General features: G+C 46.3%; 1 protein-coding gene across 7 annotated transcripts in view; it reads left to right on the forward strand.

The window, feature by feature from the left end:
• Tmem268 (transmembrane protein 268) overlaps nucleotides 1-21,812 on the forward strand; it is a 31,745-nt gene extending 9,933 nt beyond the window's left edge. For all 7 annotated transcript variants that reach the window (XM_036179603.1, XM_036179605.1, XM_036179602.1 and 4 more), the window contains 6 exons: nucleotides 1,132-1,239; nucleotides 2,831-2,980; nucleotides 14,160-14,270; nucleotides 16,252-16,332; nucleotides 16,674-16,853; nucleotides 19,929-21,812. In XM_036179603.1, coding sequence (XP_036035496.1) covers nucleotides 1,132-1,239; nucleotides 2,831-2,980; nucleotides 14,160-14,270; nucleotides 16,252-16,332; nucleotides 16,674-16,853; nucleotides 19,929-20,108 — 810 coding nt within the window. In that variant the 3' untranslated portion in view covers nucleotides 20,109-21,812. The remainder of the gene's footprint in view (nucleotides 1-1,131; nucleotides 1,240-2,830; nucleotides 2,981-14,159; nucleotides 14,271-16,251; nucleotides 16,333-16,673; nucleotides 16,854-19,928) is intronic.
• The last annotated feature ends 639 nt before the right edge of the window (nucleotides 21,813-22,451 follow it).

The following is a 22,451-nucleotide window of genomic DNA, read 5'->3' on the forward strand; positions in this document are numbered from 1 at the left end:
AACATGGGGCTGGCTGATCCACCTAGACTGGCTACCAGGGATTTCCCCCAAAGCACCCAGTTATTTAACAGGGGTGCCAGGAATCCAAGCTCAAGTCCTCATGCTTGTGCCGCAGATTCACCCACTGAGCCATCTCCCCAAACCCCAAATCTCTCTTAAGCCACCGTCTTGAGATTAGTAAAGAGTTTGTGTGTATGCTGTTGTACTGTGTTCTTAGATGACTTGTTTTTCCACTTTGAAGAAAACAGTCATCATCATAAATACAATTTCTTCAAAGTGGAAAAACAAGTCATCTAAGAATGATGATGATTGTTATCATGTGTATGTAGGTGGGTGGGTGCATGCATGTGTGTACCAGGTGCATGTGTGGAAGTCAGGACAACTTTGTGGGGTCTGTTCTTTCTTCTACCCTTCTCTGGATTCTGGGGAATGAACTTGGGTCATCAGGCTTCTATCACTTACTACAAAGCTCCTTTACTCCTGAGTCCTTGAGATGTCCCATGTCTAGATGTAATTCTTAAGTGGCTAGTTCCCTTGATGACTCTGCTTCTGTAGGGCTGGTGTGCTCTGCATACACTCTGGTTTGGACAGGAAGACCTGTGCCCTCAGTGTCTGGGACTGTGTGAGTGTCAAATGGCAGCATCGGTAGGCTGGCTCTGAGTGCCCAGTGCTCATTGTGCGGTTCTGACTCTGCTGAATACCCTGTGCACCACCTCACTGAACATTCACCCAGCCCTACAGTGTGCCTACCCCTCCTTCATTTTAGAGAAGAGGAATCCAAGGTTCAGAGAAAGGTTCACTTGGCTCAAAGTCACCCAGCACTTGAGTGACATGACCAGAGTTTAGCCCAGGGCCTGTGTCCTTCCCAAGACTTCCTGTGCTTGTTGAAAGATACTGAGACCAAGGCTGTGTGGTTCCTCTGCAGGATGCCCTGGTTCTCAGGTTCTTGCAGTTAGACTGCACCCTAGGGTCCCAAATCTATGCTCCCAGCCTCCCCTTCTGTCCTCTAAGGTTCCTTGAATTTGCTTTATCCTCATCCCTGTGAACTGGGAATGTCATGCTTGCTGGCAGGGAGGAGATGGGGAGTTGGCTGTACTGGAACTTATGACATCTTTATCCTGGGTGACATAGGTCCCTGCTGAGCAATACAGGAACTTGGCTGAGAGTGCCCTCTTGGAACCTCAAGTGAGGAGGTATATCATCTACAACTCCAGGCCTATGCGGCTGGCCTTTGCTGTGGTGAGTAGTAGGTTAGGCCCATACTGTCCCCTACCTTGGCCTCAGACACACCAAATGCAGCAGTATGTCTTTGGGTGTGCAAGGAGGGGGAGGAATCCACTTGCCTTTGCAAGTCTAGTATCAAAGACGTGGATTTGGTGTGGAAGGGGTTAGTAGGGGATGGGAGTTAGAATTGGGAATCTGTGAACCACCAGGCTTCTGACTCAGTGTTTGCCCTTGGCCAAGACTTTTTCTCTGGGATTTGGTTTTCCTTTTGTTCACAGATAGGTGTGTTTCCTGTATTTATAGTATGCATACACACAAATGCGTACCTACCTGTGTATGCATATACTTGCAAACATATTTCTGTGACTAAATTATCCACACACAGAAACATGTGCATATGTGGCCAAGGACTGTGTGAACCCAGGCTATCTAGGTCCTGCTACTGAACCCTTAGCCACTCTGATTTCTGGCTTCTGTATGTGTTTATGGTCCAGCTGACCCTGCCTCCCATTTCAGGGGAGAAAGAGAAGAGGGGACTAGCATTTAACAACTCTGGACTAGGACACGTTACCTTGTTAGTCCTGGATCAGCCCTATGAGAAGGCATGGTTATTCCTAGTTCACAGGTGGGGAACCGAGGCAGAGAGAGGTACCATAGGTTGTTCCAAGCCATGCTGCAAGCAAAGATTACTGTGGGTTTTAGGCAAAGTTCTTTCCAGAGTGCCTGCCCTTTTTGTTTCATTTAGGATTGGGGTCAGGAGGGCTAGGAGTGGTTGACCTTGTTATCAAACTTGAGGGGTCACCAACTTTACCCCAAGTCAGGTTCAGCTACCCATCTTCAATAGGCCAACTAAAAGAACCAAATTAAAAGTGGAAAGCCGAGAAAGGAGGTTTATCCAACGTGGCCACATTGGAAAGAGTGACAAAGAGAACCAGCGAACACTCCAGAGGTCCTGAAGGGAGAGCAAAGTCGAAGTAGATAACCAAGGCCATGAGCATCTAAGCAGTCTAGTCCCTCCTACCACTGGTTCATCTTTATCTGGGCCTTGGTCTCATCCTGTGAGGGTCTGAGAAGTTGTTGTGAACTGTGTGAAATCTCTTTCTCTTTTTGAGACAGGGTTTCTCCATGTAGTTTTGGTGCGTGTTGTCCTGGAACTCACTCTATAGGCCAGGCTGGCCTCAAACTCACAGAGATCTGCCTGACTCTGCCTCTCGAGTGCTGGGATTAAAGGCGTTCGCCACCACCGCCCGGCTCATGAAATCTCTTTTTGTGAGACAAATCCCCCTCTGGCTGGTGCTGTTTCCCAACGTGAGATTCCTAGCAGGATTCCCATTTCTCTGGGGTCCATCGTTTCCTAGCCCGATAATCAGATTGAGAGATACAAGTGTCTCTTGAGAACATCTTCATTTCTTCCAGGCCAGTTACAACCTGTTGTCAAGATTCACTTAAGAAGCAGGGAGTTGCACTCAGGTCCCAGGGTTGGCATGGGTTCTTTCTGGCCCTTGGGAAGCTGTTTGACCCAAGGAGGGCCAGGGATACCCAAAGGGGTGCCCATGAATGGAGTTGTCGTCCCTGACAGCTCCATGCCTTCCTCTGTCTTCTACAGGTGTTCTACGTGGTGGTGTGGGCCAACATCTACTCCACCAGCCAAATGTTTGCCCTGGGCAACCAGTGGGCAGGCGTGCTGCTTGCCACCCTGACTGCTGTCAGCCTGACCCTGATCCTCGTGCTGATCTTTGAGAGGCAGCAAAGGAAGGTGAGATGTCTGGGCCCTGTCTGTTCCTGCCATAGCTGGGGCAGTCTGATACTTCAACTCAGACAACTCCTTCAGCTACCCTCATGGCTGCACACCCATGACTAACAGAAATAGGGTCCCATGTGACACTAAATCCTTCTGTTGTCCTCTCTCTCTTTTGACAGGTTCTCACCATGTTGGCTCATGACCTAGAACTTGCTTTGTGGCTTGCCTCTGCCTTCTGAATGCTAGGATTATAGGCATGTGCCATTACATGTTGTTCTTGTTTTGTTCCTTTGTTCTTTTGAGGTGGGGGTCTTGCTATGTAGCCTAGGTTGCCCCCAAACTTGTGATCCTTTTCCTAAGTGCAAGGCTTATAGGCTTGTGTCACCATGGTCTTCTTCCCCTCCTCCTGGGTCATCCTGATCTTCCTCCCCTCCTCCCAGGTCACCCTGGTCTTCCTCCCCTCCTCTGGTTCACCCTGGTCTTCCTCCTCTCCTCCCGGGTCACCCTGGTCTTCCTCCCCTCCTCTGGGTCACCCTGGTCTTCCTCCTCTCCTCCCGGGTCACCCTGGTCTTCCTCCCCTCCTCTGGGTCACCCTGGTTCACCCTGGTCTTCCTCCTCTCCTCCCGGGTCACCCTGGTCTTCCTCCCCTCCTCCCGGGTCACCATGGTCTTCCTCCCCTCCTCCCTCTCCCCCTTTGCTCCCTTTGCTCCCTTGGAAGGTTCCACTGTCTCCCTTTGGTGCTTTCAGTTCTCTCTCTGCTGGCCTATGGCTTTGGCTGCTCACTGGGGCAATTGCCTCTTGGTCAAGGAGCAAAGGCTCTTTGTTCTCTCTTCTTTCTTTGTTTTCTTCCAGTCACTGCTGCTGCAGATTGTTGTCTTTCTCCTGGAAGCCAGCTGTTTCAAGAGCAGTTCCCAGCCGCCAGTGGTCCTGCAGCTCTCTAGTTAGCTGAATTTGCTCACACACCTATACCTGGACCTACACAATAATTTGTGATTGGCAGGGAGGAAGGTCCCAGCCCACCTCACTGAGTACCAGGGCAGGAGGATGAGGGCTGGGGAGGTGGTGCCATTGTCCCTCCTGGGGTGGGTTGATGCTTCACTAACAGCCAGGCCTCACTTAACTTCAGTAGCAACCTGAGAGGCAGGGAGTGGGCTCAGAGAGTTAGGGAACTTGTCCTGGATCTCATCATAAGTGGAGAGGCAGGGTTCAAAGCCAAGCGTATGAGCCCCATCACCTTTAGAGAGGGGATCCCTGCTTCCCTGCTCACCATGGCACTCACTGGGTTAGTGTGCATGTGTGCTTGTGCTGCGCATCAACCTTTCCAGAGATGGTAGCTGTCAGAGGCTTTCCAGGCTAATCCCTGGTGACTCTGGACAGAGGCCTTTGCAGACAGGGAGCAGGGGTCCGGAAAGACTCTGAGAGCAGCCTCAGGGTCACTGCTGCTAAGTGATGAGGCTCAAGGTTTGACCATGTAGTCCAGGTCCTCTTCTTAGCCCCTAGTGTGTGGCACCCAGTGCTGCTGTCAGGAATGCAAACTTCCTTCCTTTGGATCTTGTGTTAGGAGTGTCCCTGGGCCAGAGATTGGCAGGGCTCCTGGGAGTGTATCTGCTTGCCGTCTTTCAGTTCCACTTTAAGGACCCCCATGATTGTATGGTTCCACCTGGGTATGCCAAGACCCTCTCCTGGTGAGGTCACAAGTTCTGGGAAGGGGCTTGGATATCTTTTAGGCTCTTGTTCTGCCTAGCTCGGGATGCTGTCTTTCAGTACCTGAAGAAGTACCTGTGCCTATGTCCTGAATCCCTTGACCACTGCTTGCTGCTCCTAAATCCTTAACAAGTCTTCCATTTCTGCATGGCTTGGCTTCATGTTGTCAAATTCCATTTCATGCCTGTGTTCACAGGGACAAATTGGGACTTTATGGTCTAGTCATTCTGAAAGGGTCTTTGTTGGCCTTTGCTTTGAATCTGACAAGATAACGCTGTCCCTGGGTTCTGTTTGGACCTTATAATCCTTATACTTGGTCTGTAAAAAAAAAAAAAATTGAGCCTCCTGCTACTAGGAAATGCTTCTTTTGGGAAGAGGAGAAAGTAAGCCATCAACCTAAGGAGGAAGAAGTAGAGGAGAGCTGGCAGGTGTCTCACTCAGGCAGTCCTCTTTCTCTCACTGACACTGATTCAGTGTGGCTCACACAGTCCAGTGGGGGCTGCTGGGTACAAGGCCTCCTCCCTGCCCCTTCTGCTTTGATGCGCTATACTGTGAAGCCAGAGAGTGCCAGGTGAGGTACTCGACACAGGCCCTGAAGGACCTGTTCTCTGCTCACAGGTGTAGTCAGGGGCCCCAGGAGAAGAGCCCAGAAATGATTCTCTAGGCTCTCCAGTTACTTGAGAAACACTTCCAGGGTCCTGTCTTCCTAGTACTGATGTCCATTCTCTGGGTACCCACTGTGTGCTCTGTGCTTAGGGCTTGATGTCTGTGCCCAACAGTGTTGTAGGGACACAGAAGTCTCCAGTGACTTGTTAGCTCTACAACCTGGGGCAAGCTAAGTCGCACAGCTCTGGACCTCAGATTTCTTATCTGAAAATGGCATGATAACTCTGCCTTTGTCATAGGGTGATTGTGAGAGTTAAAGGACCCATTTTATGTGGAAAGCACGTAACAGTAGTACCTGGTATAAAATAACTGCTCAAGAAGTAGTAGTAACTGGTACTGTTGTTGACTTTGTTTGCCTGTGCAGAAAAGCTCAGAGAAGTTCAAGAGCTGACCTTGACCACACAGCTCCGCTCAGCGTTTCCTTTTGATCTCAGCTCATGGACCTCCAGCCCCTGGGATTTCTTTGTTTGTTTGAGACAGGGTCTCTACATAGTCTTGGCTGTCCTGGAACTCTATGTAGACCAGGCTGTCCTCAAACTCACAGAGATCTACCTGCCTCTGTCTCCCAAGTGCTGGGATTATAGTATTGGCCCCGGGGATGGATGGATTGATTGATTTTTTCCTTCCTCCCTTCCTTCCTTCCTTCCTTCCTTCCTTCCTTCCTTCCTTCCTTCCTCCCTCCCTCCCTCCCTCCCTCCCTCCCTCCCTCCCTCCCTCCCTCCCGTCCTTTCTTTTTTGTTTTAAGAGATTTTTCTATTCATTTTACATACCAACCACAGATTCCCCTCTCCTCCCTCCTCCCTCCCTCCAGCCTTCCCCCCAACCCACCCCCCATTCCCACCTCCACCAAGGCAAGGTCTCCCATGAGGAGTCAGCAGAGCCTGGTACATTCAGTTGAGGCAGGTCAAAGCCCCTCCTCCCTGCACCAAGGCTGTGCAAAGTGTCTCACCCTAGGCACTAGGCTCCAAAAACTCACAGAGATCTACAGCTCATGCACTAGGGACAGGTCCCGATCCCACTGCCTGGGGACCCCTATACAGCTCAAACTAAACAACTGTCTTGCTTATCCACAGGGCCTAGTCCAGTTCCATGGGGGCTCCTTAGCTATTGGTCCACAGTTCATGTGTTTCCACTAGTTTGGCTAGTTGTCTCTGTACTTTTTCCCATCATGGTCTCGAAATCTCTTGCTCATAGAATCCCTTCTCTCTCTCTCATTGATTGGACTCCTGCAGCTCTGCCTGGGACCTGGCCGTGGATCTCTGCATCTGCTTCCATCAGTCACTGGATGAGGGTTCTATGATGACAGTTAGGGTATTTACCCATCCGATCACCAGAGTAGGCCATTTCAGGCACCCTCTTGACTATTGCCAGTAGTCTATGGTAGAGTCATGCTTGTGGATTCCTGGGAACCTCCCTAGCACTCTGTTTCTCCCTATTCCCATGGTGTCTTCATTTATCATGATATCTCTTTCCTTGCTCTCACACTCTGTTCCCAGTCCAGCTTAAACCTCCTACTCCCCTAAGCTCTCATCCTCTGTCCCTTGCCCTCCATTATCCCCTCTCACCCCCAGTTTGCTCCTGTAGATCTCATCCATTTCTCCATCACTGAGTGATTCATGCATCATTACTAGGGTCCTCCTTACTAGCTAGCCTCCCTAGAGCTGTGGGTTGCAGTCTGGTTATCCTTTTCTTTATGTATAGAATCCACTTATGAGTGAGTACATACCATGTTTGTCCTTCTGAGTCTGGGTTACCTCACTCAGGATGATATTTTCTAGTTCTATCCATTTGCCTGCAAACCTCATGATGTCATTGTTTTTCTCTGCTGAGTAGTACTCCATTGTGTGTATGTACCACATTTTCTTTATCCATTCTTCATTTGAGGGGCATCTAGGTTGTTTTCAGGTTCTGGCTGTTACAAATAATGCTGCTATGAACATAGTTGAACATGTGTCTTTGTGGTATGATTGAGCATGCCTTGGGTATATGCCCAAGAGTGGTATAGCTGGGTCTTGAGGAAGATTGATTCCCAATTTTCTGAGAAACCGCCATACTGATTTCCAAAGTGGCTGTACATTTGCATTCCCACCAACAGTGTAGGAGTGTTCCCCTTGCTCCACATCCTCTCTAACATAAGCTGTCTTTAGTGTTTTTGATCTTAGCCATTCTGATAGATGTAAGATTGTATCTCAGAGTCATTTTGATTTGCATTTCCCTGGTGACTAAGGATATTGAGCAATTCCTTAAATGTCTTTTGGCCATTTGAGATTCTTCTAGTGAGAAGTCTCTGTTTAGCTCTCTAGCCCATTTTTAAATTAGGTATTTTGATGTCTAATTTCTTAAGTTCTTTATATATTCTGGAGATCAGCCCTCTGTCAGATGTGGGATTGGTGAAGATCTTTTTCCATTCTGTAGGCTGTCTTTTTGTCTTATTGTCTGTGTCCTTTGCCCTACAAAAGCTTCTCAGTTTCAAGAGTTCCCATTTATTAATTGTTGTTCTTAGTGTCTGTGCTACTGGTGTTATATTTAGGAAGTGATCTCCAGTGCAAATGTGTTCAAGACTACTTCCTACTTTCTCTTCTGTCAGGTTCAGAGTAACTGGATTTATGTTGAGGTCTTTGATCTACTTGAACTTGAGTTTTGTGCATGGCGACAGATATGGATCTATTTGCAATCTTGTACATGTTGACATCCAGTTATGCCAGCACCATTTATTGAAGATATTTTCTTTTTTCCATTGTACAGTTTTGGCTTCTTTGTCAAAAATTAGGTGTTCATTACATGTGTGGATTAATGTTAGGGTCTTCAATTCTATTCCATTGGTCCACATGTCGGTTTTTATGCCAGTACCAAGTTGTTTTTATTACTATAGCTCTATAGTAGAGGGTGAAGTCAGGGATTGTGATGCCTCCAGAGGTTGTTTTATTGTACAAGATTCTTTTAGCTATCCTGGATTTTTTGTTTTTCCATATGAAGTTGAGTATTGTTCTTTTTAGGTCTGTGAAGATTTGTGTTGGGATTTTGATGGGGATTGCACTGAATCTGTAGATTGCTTTTGGTAAGATTGCCATATTTACTATGTTAATCCTGCCTATCCATGAGCATGAGAGATCTTTCCATTTTCTGATATCTTCTTCAATTTCTTTTTTCAGAGACTTAAAGTTCTTGTCATTACAGGTCTTTCGCTTGCTTAGAGTTACCCCAATGTATTTTATATTATTTGTGGCTATTGTAAAGGGTGATATTTCTCTGATTTCTTTCTCAGCCCTTTTATCATTTGTATGTATCAGTAGCCCTTGCTATCTTGTATCCTGCAACATTACTGAAGGAGTTTATCAGCTGTAGTAGTTGAGTAGTAGAATTTTTGGGATCACTTATGCACACTATCATATCGGCTGCAAATAGTGAAAGTTTGACTTCTTCCTTTCCAATTTGTATCCCCTTGATCTCCTTTTGTTGTCTTATTGCTCTAGCCAGAACTTCAAGTACTATATTAAATAGATATGGGGAGCGTGGGCAGCCTGTCTTGTTCCTGATTTTAGTGGAATTGCTTTGAGTTTCTCTCCATTTAATTTGATATTGGCTGTTGGCTTGCTGTGAATCGCCTTTATTATGTTTAGGTATGTTCTTTGTATTCCTGATCTCTCTAGGACCTTTATCATGAAGGGGTGTTGGACTTTGTCAAAGGCTTTTTCAGCATCTAATGAGATGATCATGTGGTTTTTTTTCTTTCAGTTTGTTTATATGGTGTATTACATTGACAGATTTTTATATTTTGAACCATTCTTGCATGCCTGGGATGAAGCCTACTTGATCATGTTGGATCTTTTTTTTTTTTTTTTTTAAAGATTTATTTATTTATTATGTATATAGTATTCTGCCTGCATGTGTCCCTACAGGCCAGATCTCATTACAAGTGGTAATGAGCCATCATGTGGTTGCTGGGAACTGAACTCAGGACCTCTGGAACTCTAAGAGCAGTCAGATGCCATCTCTCCAGCCCTGGATCATTTTTTAAAATGTGTTCTTGGATTCAGTTTGCCAATAATTTATTGAGTATTTTTGCATCAATGTTCATGATGGAGATTGATCTGTAATTCTCTTTCTTTGTTGCACCTTTGTGTGGTTTGGGTATCAGGGTGACTGTAGCCTCATAAAAAGAGTTTGGTAATGTGCCTTCTGTTTCTGTTGTGTGGAACAATTTGAAGAGTATTGGAATTAGCTCTTCTTTGAAATTCTGGTAGAATTCTGCACTGAAACCATCTGGTCCTGGACTTTTTTTGTTTGGGAGACTTTTAATGACTGTTTCTATTTCCTTAGTTGTTATTGGCCTATTTAAATAGTTTATGTGGTCTGGATTTAACTTTGGTATGTGGTACCTATCCAGAAAATTGTCCATTTCTTTCAGATTTTCCAATTTTGTGGAATGCAAGCTTTTGAAGTATGACCTGATGAGTCTCTGGATTTCCTCATTGTCTGTTGTTATGTCTCCTTTTTCATTTCTGATTTTGATAATTGGGATGCTCTCTCTGTCTTTTGGTTAGTTTGGATAAGGGCTTGTCTATCTTGTTGATTTTTTTTTTCAAAGAACCAACTCTTTGTTTCATTGATTCTTTGTATTGTTCTCTTTGTTTCTATTTTTATTTCTATTTAATTTCAGTTGTCAATTTGATTATTTCTTGGTGTCAATTCCTCCTGGGTGAGTTTGCTTTTTTTGTTCTAGAGCTTTCAGGTGTGCTGTTAAGTCACTATTGTGACATTTCTCCATCTTCTTTATGTGAGTATTTAGTGCTATGAATTTTCCTCTTAGCACAGCTTTCATAGTGTCCCATAAGTTTGGGTATGTTGTACTTTCATTTTCATTGAATTCTAGGAAATTTCTTTCTTTATTTCTTCCTTGACCCATTGGTGATTTATTTGGGCATTGTTCAGTTTCCATGAGATTATAGGCTTTCTGTAAATTTTATTGTTATTGAAATCTAACTTTAAGCCATGGTGGTCCAATAAAATACAAAAGGTTTTTCCAGTTTTTTTTTGTATCTGTTGAGATTTGCCTGTGACCGAGCATGTAGTATCAATTTTAGAGAATGTTCCATGGGGTGCTGAGAAGAAGGTATATTGTTTTGTGTTAGGGTAGAATGTTCTGTAGATATCTTTTAAGTCCATTTGAGTCATAACTTCTGTTAGGTCCCTTATTTCTCTGTTAAGTTTCAATCTGGCAGATCTGTCCAGTGGTGAGAGCGGGGTGTTGAATTCTCCCACTACTAGTGTGTGGGGTTTGATGTGTGATTTAAGCTTTAGTAATGTTTCTTTTACAAATGTGGGTGTCCTTGTATTTGGGGCATAAATGTTCAGAATTGAGACTTCATCTTGGTGGATTTTCCCTGTGATATGTCTGTAATGTCCTTCCCAGTCTCTTTTGATTGATTTTAGTTTGAAGTCTATTTTATTAGATATTAGGATAGCTACTCCAGCTTGCTTCTTAAGTTCATTTGATTGGAAAGTCTTTTCCCAGCCTTTTACTATGAGGTAGTGTCTGTCTTTAAAGTTGAGGTGTGTTTCTTGTATGCAGCAGAAGGATGGATCCTGTTTTCATATCCATTGAGTCAGCCTGTGTCTTTTTATAGGTGTATTGAGACCATTGATACTAATGGGTATTAATAACCAGTGATTATTAATTCCTGTTATTTTTTTGGTAGTGTTTTGTGTTTCTCTTCTTCGGTATTAGTTGGTGTGGGATTATCTATTGCCTGTATTTTCATTGGTGTATCTAACTTCCTTAGGTTGGATTTTTTTCCTTCTAGTGCTTTTTTAGGGCTGGACTTGTGGATAGGTATTGTTTAAATCTGGTTTTATCGTGGAATATTTTGTCTACTCCATCTATGGTGACTGAGAGTTTTAATGGGTATAATAGTCTGGGTTGGCATCAGTGGTCTCTTAGTGTCTGCATAATATAGGTCCAGGACCTTCTGGCTTTCAGAGTCTTCATTGAGAAATCAGGTGTTATTCTGATGGGTCTGCCTTTATATATTACTTGGCCTTTTTCCTTTGCAGCTCTTAATATTTTTTCTTTATTCTGTATGTTTAATGGTTTGATTATTATGTGGTGAGGGGGGTCTTTTTTTTTTTTTTATCCAGTCTATTTGGTGTTTTGTAAGCTTCTTGTACCTTCATAGGCATTTCCTTGTTTAAGTTGGGAAAGTTTTCTTCTATGATTTTGTTGAATATATTTTCTGTGCCTTTGAGTTGGTATTCTTCTCCTTCCTCTATCCCTATTATTCTTAGGTTTGGTCTTTTCTTGGTGTCCCAAATTTCCTGGACATTTTGTGTTATGACTTTTTTGTCTTTAGTGTTTTCTTTGACTGGTGAATCTATTTCCTCTATTCTATCTTCAGATATTCTCTCTTCCATCTTTTACATTCTGTTGGTTATGCTTGCATCTGTAGTTCCTGTTCATTTATTCAGATTTTCCATTTCCAGCCTTTCCTCAGTTTGTGTCTTCTTTATTGCCTCTATTTCAGTTTTCAATTCTTGGACTTTTTTATTCACCCGTTTAATTGATTTTTCTTGGCTTTTTTAAAGATATTTATTGATTTGTTCCAATTTTTTGTTTGTCTTTTCTTCAAGTTCTTTAAGGGTAGTTTTCATTTCCTCTTTAAAGGCTTCTATGGTCTATTTCTTCGGCTTCTTATGCTTTGGGATGTTCAGGGCTTGCTGGTGTGGCACCACTATGGTGCCGTATTGGTCTTTATGTTGTTGACTGTATTTTTGCACTGGCATCTACCCATCTCTTCCTCCACTCCATGCAAGTGGTGTCTGTGTCTGACGGAGCCTCTCTTGGTCCAACTGATAATCTTGGTCTAATGGGAGATCTTGGTCTAATCCAGACTCTTGGCCCAATCGGTGCTGATGGGTTCTGTGTCTCAGGTAGTGGATCTTAGTCCAATAGGCACCAGTGGGCTCTGTCTCAGAGAGCAGCTATTTCCAATTGGTGCAGGATAGGACCTGTTTTCTGTCCCCAATTGGTGCAGGATAGGCTTATGTCTCTGGTTTTCACTGGTGTCACAGGGGGCTGTTTTTTTGGTGAAGGGTTGGGGGAAGGGGCAGCTAGTTGGTCCCTAGGGCTCCAATGGCTTGGAGGAATGGCATGGAATGTGCCCCCAGGGCCTAGGGGAAAGGGATCTGGTCTGCCCTGTCTGGAGATGGAGCCTTACCTGTTCCCAGTCAGTGCAGCCCTCCCCTTCCTGGTTGTGCTCCTCACAGGACTAGTCCCTGCATCACTTAGCATCTGTAACACCCTCGGGATCTGATGCCCTTTCCATTGTTTTCTCCCTTCATGTGGTGAGTGATTAGCTTTTCCAAGAACAGAAGGGTGGTACATTAGCCAGGCCTGTGCCTCATGTCCACCTCAGAGTACAACACATAGCTAGCAAGTCCCTAGAGATGCCCATGTGTGACCAGGGTGACACAGTGGAAAATGTAGCATTTCAGTCCAGGTTCCCTGTCGTGGGGACACTCTGGGCCAACATGTATGGAATGTCCATCCATGGGTGGTCCCCATGCAGTGGCTCATTTTGTTGTTATTAAGGAGCAAAAGTCAGGTGAGTTCCCATCTCTGGTTTAGGGTAAGGACATGGAGGTAAATGACCTGCCAGAGTGACAGGCCATGGGGCCAGGGTCAGGAACTGAACTCTCAGTGATTGAGTTTCTGAACAGGTGAGCAAGACTGACCAGAGTTCTGGTTAAAGCCATTGGAGGCATTCCAGCACACTGTGACCCCTGGTGAATCCCAGCTCTATGCCCGTGTGTGCAGTGGAGATAAGATGACGTGCTGGAGAATTCTAGATAGATTTTCTACCTCTCCATGCCAAGTGGTCTTTCTTTATGCCGGGGTAGGCTAGTGGACAGGCCCTTGGCATGTAGATTTTTTTCATGGGCCAATCCTCCAGTGGGAGGCATAGGCTGGCCACCCAGACCCTCTTTTACTGAGTGCCAGCATTGCCTTTTTCTGTGTGACCCTGCAAAAGAGCCTCTGCACATTTCTGGGTTTCCTTTGGGGGCCTGCTGCTTAGGGGAGCCCTTGTCTTCGGCTGGTCCAGTAGTTGCCTCTAAAGACTTTCTTAGGGTCCCTTTTCCAGGCCATTGCTTTGGGTCCTGCCACACCTCTCTCCTCCCCTCTCTCATCTATCTCCTTGGCGTCTGACAACTGCAGATTTGACATTGTCTGGTATGGGTAGAGCCAAAGGAGACAGCTTCTCTGAGGGCCACGTACTGTGCTGGGAGCTTTAGAAGTGGGCCCTGTAGCATGTAGCTTGGTAGAACACATCTCGCTCCTGGCTTGCTGGAGGCTGAGGCCAGGGGATCTTAAATTTGAGTTCCTGTTTCAAAAAAGAGAAATGAAAAAAAGAAAAGTAGGTGGTGTTAATTGAGCTGGTTCTTTCCACACAGAATAGATGTCTGTCCCTCGCACTCCTTCAAAGAGCCACTACATTATGATTTCATCTAGCCTTGGGGTGCAGACTTCCTTCACAGCTCAGTGAGCTCTCACCTCACTCCTAGGAGGCAGAGGTGTGCTTTTATTTCTTAATCTCCAACCTAAGACAGGGAGACTCGATGGAGGGACAGGGTAGTGCAGCCAGGAAGCAGCAGAGCTAGGCTTCGCTCCAAACCATCTCACCCTGAATTCACTTTAGGAAAAGAGAGTTGTCTGGAGTGTCAAGATCGATGTGTGGCCTCTGGGAGAGGGACCACTGTGATGTCCAGGGCTGAGGAGCTCCTTGGAAACCCTTGGACGTCAGCCTTGGGCCTGGTGCTTGTCTTTTAGGCTAACACTAACACAGACCTGAGGCTGGTGGCCGTCAATGGAGCCCTTCTGAGACACCGAGTGCTGCTGGGGGTGACAGACACAGTGGAAGGCTGCCAGAGTGTGATCCAGGTACTGTGTCTCAGAGTGACTTCTCCTGTTGGCCTGTGTTGTGAGGTCCAGTGTCTGCTGTGCTGCTGTGATTCCCCCCCACCAATTCCTGTGTCTTCCTCAGGACTCCTCTGTGCTGAACCCTGCGATTGGGTACTATAAGAATCAAGGTCCCTGCAGAGTCCCTGTCCAGTATGAGCCTGCATACCCATGAGGATGACAGGCATATAGTCACAGTGGCTTTAAAGGGACAGTGAAAGCTTATGGTGGTCCAGGGCTAAGTGTTGCAGGGGAGATGAGGCTGGAGAGGCTGGATGATGCTCAGTAGAGAGATCTTAAAGTAGGAAGTCATGCATGGGACATGGCTGAGGCTGGATTCGATCCTGGCTACCTCTGCTCAGTGCTCAGTGCAGTTGTGTATTTTATCTTTAATCCTGGTGAGATCCCACCTCCCTTTTTGTGGGGCAAGGGTACACTTTATTTTTAGTCCACAACAGAAGATTGCAAGACCTGGGGAAGGGTCATAACCTGAACAGCTGGGAAGCAGAGCTGGGGTTCAGCTCAGGCTTCCTGGGCATCATGTGCCTCACTGACCGCAGCCCTTTGCTTCAGGGAAACCCAGAGATGCCTAGAATGTGTGTGCACTGAGGACCTAGGAGGTACGATTCTACACATCTGGCGATGTTGGCTAAGAGCTTCCATGTGCCAGACACTGTTCTCTGGGGCTGAGGACACACAGGCCCTAGTTTTGTGGAGCTGAGCACACCTGGGATAGCATGGCATGTAAAGTTATCTTGCCTGGGATATTGGCACAAGATTCCTGGCAGTTCAAATGGCACATTTGTATCTCTGGAGTTGACAGCTCCTTCCTAGCTTCATTCATTTCCAAGTCTTCCCTATCAGTTGACATGCAGGAGGGACCCTGGAGTGTGGTTGAATCTGTGGATATTCAGATGACCAATGAGGGGACACATCTTTTCAGACAGTGGCTTCTTTCAGCTTCATAGTGGCATTTTGGAATGAGATGATGCAATGTCTGGAGGTCTTTCAGATCCTCAGGGCTGCTGGGTAATGTGGTGGGCAAGGAGAGAGGTGACGGTCAACCGGGGTGGGCATGAAGTGAGTTGTTAAAGCAGGATGATGGAGATTTCTCATCTCCTGTGTATACTTGAGTTTTTTTAAAGTAAAAAGATGTTTTAAAAGGGTGTGTGGACAGATCATTGTTGGGGGTGAGCTGGCTGGGGAGACTGTCTGGCAGGGGCTGTGACTTTTGGTCTCATGGGTCGGTCACCCTGAGCAGGGAGCAGGGTAGTGAGTACAGATGTTAGAATCAGGGCTCTACTTTGCTGCAGAATTTGATTCTTGTGTATATGGTGCCATCAAGGCATCTCAAAGGATATGCAAGGTTTTGGTCCAGTAAGTCGTTGCTGGCCTGGGGGCTGCTGAAGCTAACTGAGGTGGAAGGAGATGTTGGGGGTATCAACCAGGATGTCTTTCTTCCCTGCACCCCTTCCATTGAGAACACTTGTATTAACATGTTTTAAATTTGGCCCTGGTTGGTGGAGATGTCATTTGTGAGGGCTTTTCTCCTTTGTATATTTGGGTTTTAGACAGAATGGTACCCATACTACTGAAGGTGAAGATGCTGTTCCACTGCCTCAATGGACATGATGGCCAAGGGAGTTTGGAATCTATCTGGGATGCTCTGTGGGATATAGGACCTTGCCATTTTGTTCATGGTTGGGCATATTCTGAATTTGCGTTGACCGTGTAGCTTAGTGATAGTGTGCCTACCTAGCATTCTATCTTGGGCTCGATTCCCAGTACCACCATTTTCACCCCTGCCAACCATACAAAGGAGCTACAGTCACACTCTTCCTGCCAGACAGCAGGCCATGTCAGGTGGTTGTCAAAAGGATAGGCCCTGGACAAAGAGCAGGAGCTGGAGGATAAACGCAGGGTTAGAAGTTTAAGGTCAGGACACTGCTGCTTCTCTCCACAGCTCTGGTTTGTCTACTTTGACCTGGAGAACTGTGTGCAGTTTTTGTCTGATCATGTTCAAGAAATGAAGAGGAGCCAAGAGGTAAGATGGTCAGCACCTTTCCTGGGATCTCAGTACCCTGAGGTCAGGATTGCTGTGGGACCCTGCTCCTGGCTGGCTAGAACCTGGTCAGGCCGGGTTCGAACCCTAGTTTGTTCACTTACAGTGCTGGATAGACACTCCTGTCGCAGGCTGTGATGAGCAAATGTAAGCAGGGAGGGCACAGGCCTTCAACAGCTGCCCAGGACCCTGCTTTTGTGGGGAATAGTGTGATCTTGTTGGTGTGGCTCATTGAGGTCAGCTGTCTGGCACTCCAGCTGGTTCCACACCTTCAAAGCCTGCCAGACTTAGAACACATCTTGTCCCCTTTGTTTCCTTCATAGTCCTTGCTGAGAAGCAGATTAAGCCAGCTATGTGTTGTCATGGAGACGGGAGTGAGCCCTGTGGTGGAAGGGCCTGAGGACTTGGAGGATGCCCCACTCCTGCCCAACACTCCTGGTCCTCATGAGAGACCACTCATGCAGACTGAACTCTATCAGCTTGTTCCGGAGGCTGAGCCAGAGGTAATGGTGATGCAGCAGTTGGTGAGGTCCCCACTTGTGGGCCCATGTGTGGTCATGGTCCAGGTGATGGCTCAAATTGTAGGTCTTGGGGTTACAGTTTCTCTCAGTTGCTAGAGACCAAACCTTGTAGGTCAAAGCTGTCTTTACATTCTTTTCGTTGTTGTTCATTCCAACACATATTTTTTGTTTATTCTGTCACTCTTTATTTTTTTTTTTTGAGACAGAGTTGTGCTATGTAGCCCACATTGGCATACTCATAAACCTACTAACTGCTGGGATGGCATGCTTCATCTTTATACCAGTACTTTAAAGCATAGTTTATGGGAATTAACTTTGCACTTCCTGGGACTTTTGGTTGCATGTTTAAATATCTTGGCCATCCTTTTTGATAGCTACACTGCAAGGACCATTGCATGTTGATGGGTCATAACTTGTCATCATTTGGATGAACATTGATCTTTTAAAAATCTGTTACTGGATATGCTATACATACCTGTAATGCTGACACTCAAGAGGTGGAAGTAGGAAAATTGTAGGTCTAAGGCCAGTCTGGACTATACAGGGAGACCCTGTCTCAAAGAAAAAGATTCTGTTGATCAATTGATCAATCACATGTTCATATATCTATCCATCCCATCATCACCCATCCATCTGTCTATCATCCATCCATCCATCCATCCATCCACTCATTATCACCCATCCATCTATCCATTCATCCATCTGTTCATCCATCCTCCATCCAGTTCACCCATTATCATCCATTCGTCTGTCCATCCATCCATCCATTATCTATCATCATCCATCAATCATCCACCTACTTAAATCCTAGTCACTATTTGGAGCTGCTTTGTGAATCCTTTTAGTTCTGACTCCATCACCCCCAGAACCCTGCTAGGTTCTGTTCTTGGGCTGTGTGTGGGGTCTGGTTCCTTGCTGGCACACATGTGAACTCGGACAGACCCAAGTGGTAGGAATGACCTTAGGTGACATTTGGAGCTTTGTCCATCACTTGCATTTTCCTTTCATTTCGGGGATTTAGAGAATCAAGGTCCAGCCCAACCTAGCCTTCTTCCTTTGCATTGATGAGATTCTGGGGCTCCCCAAGAAGGATATTTAAAAGAGAAAATGATGGCTATGCTGGTTTTTCACTTTTTTTTTTTTTTCAGAGTAGAAAGGACTGGTAAGGTCACATGCTTTATTCAAGGGGCTTGTTTGTCTGGGTTGTCATGCCATAACCCATAAATATGGGCCTTTCAAGTTATTCTTTCAAATTTGCTCAAACCCATGGAAATACAATCTCCTGTCATGAGTATCAAGTGTGTATGTGTGTGTATGCATGTTTTAAAAGTAGCTTATCAATTAGCTAGGGAAAATATAGCCTCTACCCAGGTCTCAATGGGCAGCTAGTCTACCCTGTGTCTGGAGGAGCCAAAGTCTATGACAGATGGAGAGTCAGAACACCCTCTCACATTTTTAAAGATTTTTATCTTGCAAAGAATTTGTCAGCACATCCTGAGGTCTGGATGACCTTTCCTTTTTTGGTAGATAGAGTGAGACTAGCCCAGGCTCTCAGAACGAGGGGAAAGCAGGAGAGGGCAGAAGCTTCCTGCAGAGTCTCAGCCCACCAGTCTGGCTATAGAGCATTGGTTCTTACAATATTGATCTTGGGCTGAATTGGTGAGGCCAGTCTGAGCTGGTGAAAGGCACATTATTTATCCTTTCAACATCCTAGCATAAAGGACAGCTTAAGAAAAAGCCAGTCCTGGAGGCCATTTGGAATGAATTGCTTCTCATTCAGGACCAAATTAGGATATTTTAATGATTTTTTTCGTATTGTTTTGAGTCAGAGTCTCATTCTTTAGCCCAGGCCGGCCTTGAATCATAGCAGTCTATTTCCCTTAGCCTCCAAATGTGGAGATTACAGGGGCGAGCCTGGTTGCTTCTTAATATTGGTGATGGATCTGTGACATTTACTGAGCTGGACTGAGTACTTTGTGTTCCTGTGGCCTCATCCCACTTCCCCAAAGCACACATTACCAGCGAAGACAATGCCTGTCAGGCAGGGACTTGCCCGGTGAGCCGCAGGGTGGAGGAACTGGAGTTCCTGTGTGTCCTTGATCTCAGCACCTGTTTTTAACTATTAGCTCCACATATGCAGCCTCTCTGGACCCCACACTTGATGTTCTTACATTTAGGTGGACACAAGTGAGGAATTGAAGCCTCTCCCCTGCAATCCCAACTGGTCAACCAGTGAGTGAAACTTTAGAGAGCGTGTGTGTTAAGAGAATGCATGACATCCAGTTTAAAATGTTCTTCATGTTTTGTTTTCTCATCTTGGTAAGATACATGCGTTAGAGTTGCCATCTTTGTTGTGTACCTTTTATTACCATCCCCCTTCAGAATGCTTCTTCCTCTGTGAACCCCACACCCATCAACTTCCCTTCTGCCTCCCACAGAACCTGAGACCACTGTCTCCTTCATGCACACTATTTGTTCCTTTGTGGTATCAGTTTTCATAAGCAAACTCTTACTATGTCTGGTAGAAAGATGTCTGCCAGGCACCATACGTGAACTAAAGGTCCCCTATCATACACACTCCTTCCTATACCCTCCATTAGTGATTTCTGTCAAGTGAGTTGGCCTGACCTCATGGACCTTACAGATTCATGGGCTTTAGAAAGTATAAGAAGGGTGTAGGTGAGGTGGGCGTGATATTTTTCCAGTGCTCTGAGGTTGCAGATCTTCTGGGGGGCTTAATAACATCTTTGGAGCTTGGGGTGGAACTCAGGGCATCAGGCATGCTAAGTGCAGGATTTTCTTTGGAGCAGAAACCTCTGTCCTTGTGTGTCTTGTTAGTAAGGCCTCCTTGGGGATGAAGCAGCCAGGAGTTGCAGAATGGGGGTTCTTGCCCAGACTGCATCTTCCAGGAGCTGCAGGCACTGGTGGCTTGTTCTTCCCATTGAGCACCCCTCCTGGGTAGGGCAGCATGATGATTTGGGCTTCTCCTGGGCCTGAGCCCAGTCACCCTCAGGTCTGTCTCTATCTATGCTCATGTTGCTTCCCTGACTCTTGCAGGAGATGGCCCGGCAGCTACTGGCAGTGTTTGGTGGCTACTACACTCGGCTCCTGGTGACCTCTCAGCTCCCCCAGGAAATGGGAACCCGACACATGGACTCTGCAAGGGTCCCATGCCCCTGTCAGCTCATAGAAGCACACATTCTGGGCACAGGATGTTGCCCATTCCTGGCCAGGTGACCTAGGGACAAAGACGTTCATCTTCCTCCAAGACTGAGAAGTGGGGGAGGAGTCAGGAGCCTGGCATGGCTGACAGTGAGCTCAGATGAGATCAGCATTTGGGGACACTTTGGAGAGTGTCTGTCATGTTGGCCATGGGGTCATCAAGGGCACACCAGATATCTTGTTGGCATTGTATGCTGCCCTGGCCTTGCTGAATCTGGTGGCTGAGCTGGAGTTGCCTGGGCCTGCAGCCTGGGTAGAGGATCCTGGCTGTGGTCTGTGGAGTACCAGAGACCTGCAGCCAACTCTACAGGTCTCAGAGAGGATACTGCTCTCTCCGAAATGCCCCGGGCTGCTGATGTCATAAGCACACCCATTTCCAATGTGAGAGAAGGTCTTGGAAGGCTGAACCAGCATGTGAACTACAGTACTGAGTGGGCTTATCAGTTAGCCCCTGGGCTGTAGACAACAGAGCTGCAGAACAAAGGTGAGGAGAGCAGGCTTGGTGACTGTCAACAGGGGCACTTGGAAAAGAACACCCTGTGGGTGGGGCTTCGACTGTTTTGTGTAGCAACATGCTAGCTTATGATCGAGACTCTGTCTCGCAGAGCAACAGTGATGTTTTCTGACATTCCACTATTCTGGAATGAGATGTGACCAGACACTCTGGGTCTGAATAAAGAGCTCAGAAACCTCCCCAAGAATTTGAAGACTGCGCACAGCCCCATGTCCAAAGCCCTCGTCTGATGTGAAGGTCGGTCCAGCTCCAAGATCCAGCCTTCGTGGTTTCTGTCTCCCACAAATCATCATTATAAGTCGGACCTCTTCCCTGAACTGGCAGACGTGTTCCTGTTGGACTCTTATTCATGTTTCAAAATCCCTTCTGCTGCTTTCTGTCTCATTGAAATTCCTGATGGAGCTGTTCCTATTATTGATGTTTTATGTTATTCCATTTTTCTCCTGTATAAACTTCTTTTTCTATTGAAGACTGTAAACTCCTTAAGGTCCAACACTATATCCATCTTCCTTTTGTGAATGACCTAGAGTTGCTTAGAACAAAATAATTCTGAAAAGTCCCATGGATTGGTTGGTTGCCTTATCCTCTCCACCAGTTGTGGCAAATTGTTCTGTAAATGTGGTTGATAAGACCCAGGTCATGATGGACCAGAGTTCTGGTCTTGAGTTATATCACTTTATTTGTCCACTCTCCATGTGCTGGGTGATTGTGGTCATTTCCAGCTTATTGTGCTGTTTGTTATTCTTACCTTGGTGCACAAAGTATTCCCTTGACCCCAGCTGAGGTGATATGTCATCTCCAGGGGTTCTGACATAGCTAGTAACCTGGGTTCTTGTTGCATATCTGCCATCTCTAGGGCTGTGTAGCCATGGCTGAGTGCACTGCCTCCTCGGTGTGTCCACGGACTTCTTTATGGAGCTCTGTGGTGGCCTGAAATGGCCCAGCCCTGTGGTGGCCTGAAATGGCACAGTGCAGCAGACTTTCTGGGTAAGACCTATCCTACCTCTTTGCTTTCTCTGTGTCCAAGATGGAGGAATCCCCCAGCCACGTCCGGGGTAACTTGGCTTAGTGGAATTATTCACTGTCTTCTGACCCACTGTGGGAAATGTCACTGAATTTGACCAAGGGAAACTGTGCTTGTCACCTGGTCACAGAACCCTTCGGTATAATGATGGAGAATAAAGCTGTGTTTGGTGAATGGCTGACGGCTCGGCTCACAGAAGCTTGGTGTGTTCCTTCCACATTCTCTCTAGAACTTCTGCCTCCCTGCTGGGAGGGGCATATGGGCTGAGCTCCTGGTGGGCATTTTGTGTGTGCCTCAGTTTCTTCTTTTGTAAAATCCATGTGTCTCACCTGCTTTACAAAGTTGCCATGAGGATGAACCATCCAGCTGGAGCCTGCTCTTAGATTTTTTTTTTTTTTTTTTATATTTTGGTTTTAATCATGTCTGTGCACTTGAGTGCTGGGAATTAAACCCAGGTCCTCTGCAAGAGTGGTCCATGCTCTTAACTGCTGAACTGTCTCGACAGCCCAGGGCCCCTAGGTCTTAAGGCTCTATGCCCACCAGAGGAGGGGGCCATGGAGATGCTGCCATGCAGGTAGGAGCATTCAAAGTTGAGTCCACTCATCCTTCCTGCCTTTTGGTCTCTGTCCCAAAAGTCAGTTGAATGGGGAGGAGAGCTCCTGCCTGGTAGGTGGTTTCGAAAATGAATAGAAACAACATGGTGTTTGCAATACCAAGTCACAAGCCAGAGTAGGAACACAATAACCTACTGTGGTTTCTTTTTAAGTTCTTGCTGTCTGGTATACAGTAAGGGCCTGTATGTGTTCAAGTTGACTCTTGT

This window comes from Onychomys torridus, chromosome 2, assembly GCF_903995425.1.
Source record: "Onychomys torridus chromosome 2, mOncTor1.1, whole genome shotgun sequence".
Taxonomy (NCBI): domain Eukaryota; kingdom Metazoa; phylum Chordata; class Mammalia; order Rodentia; family Cricetidae; genus Onychomys; species Onychomys torridus.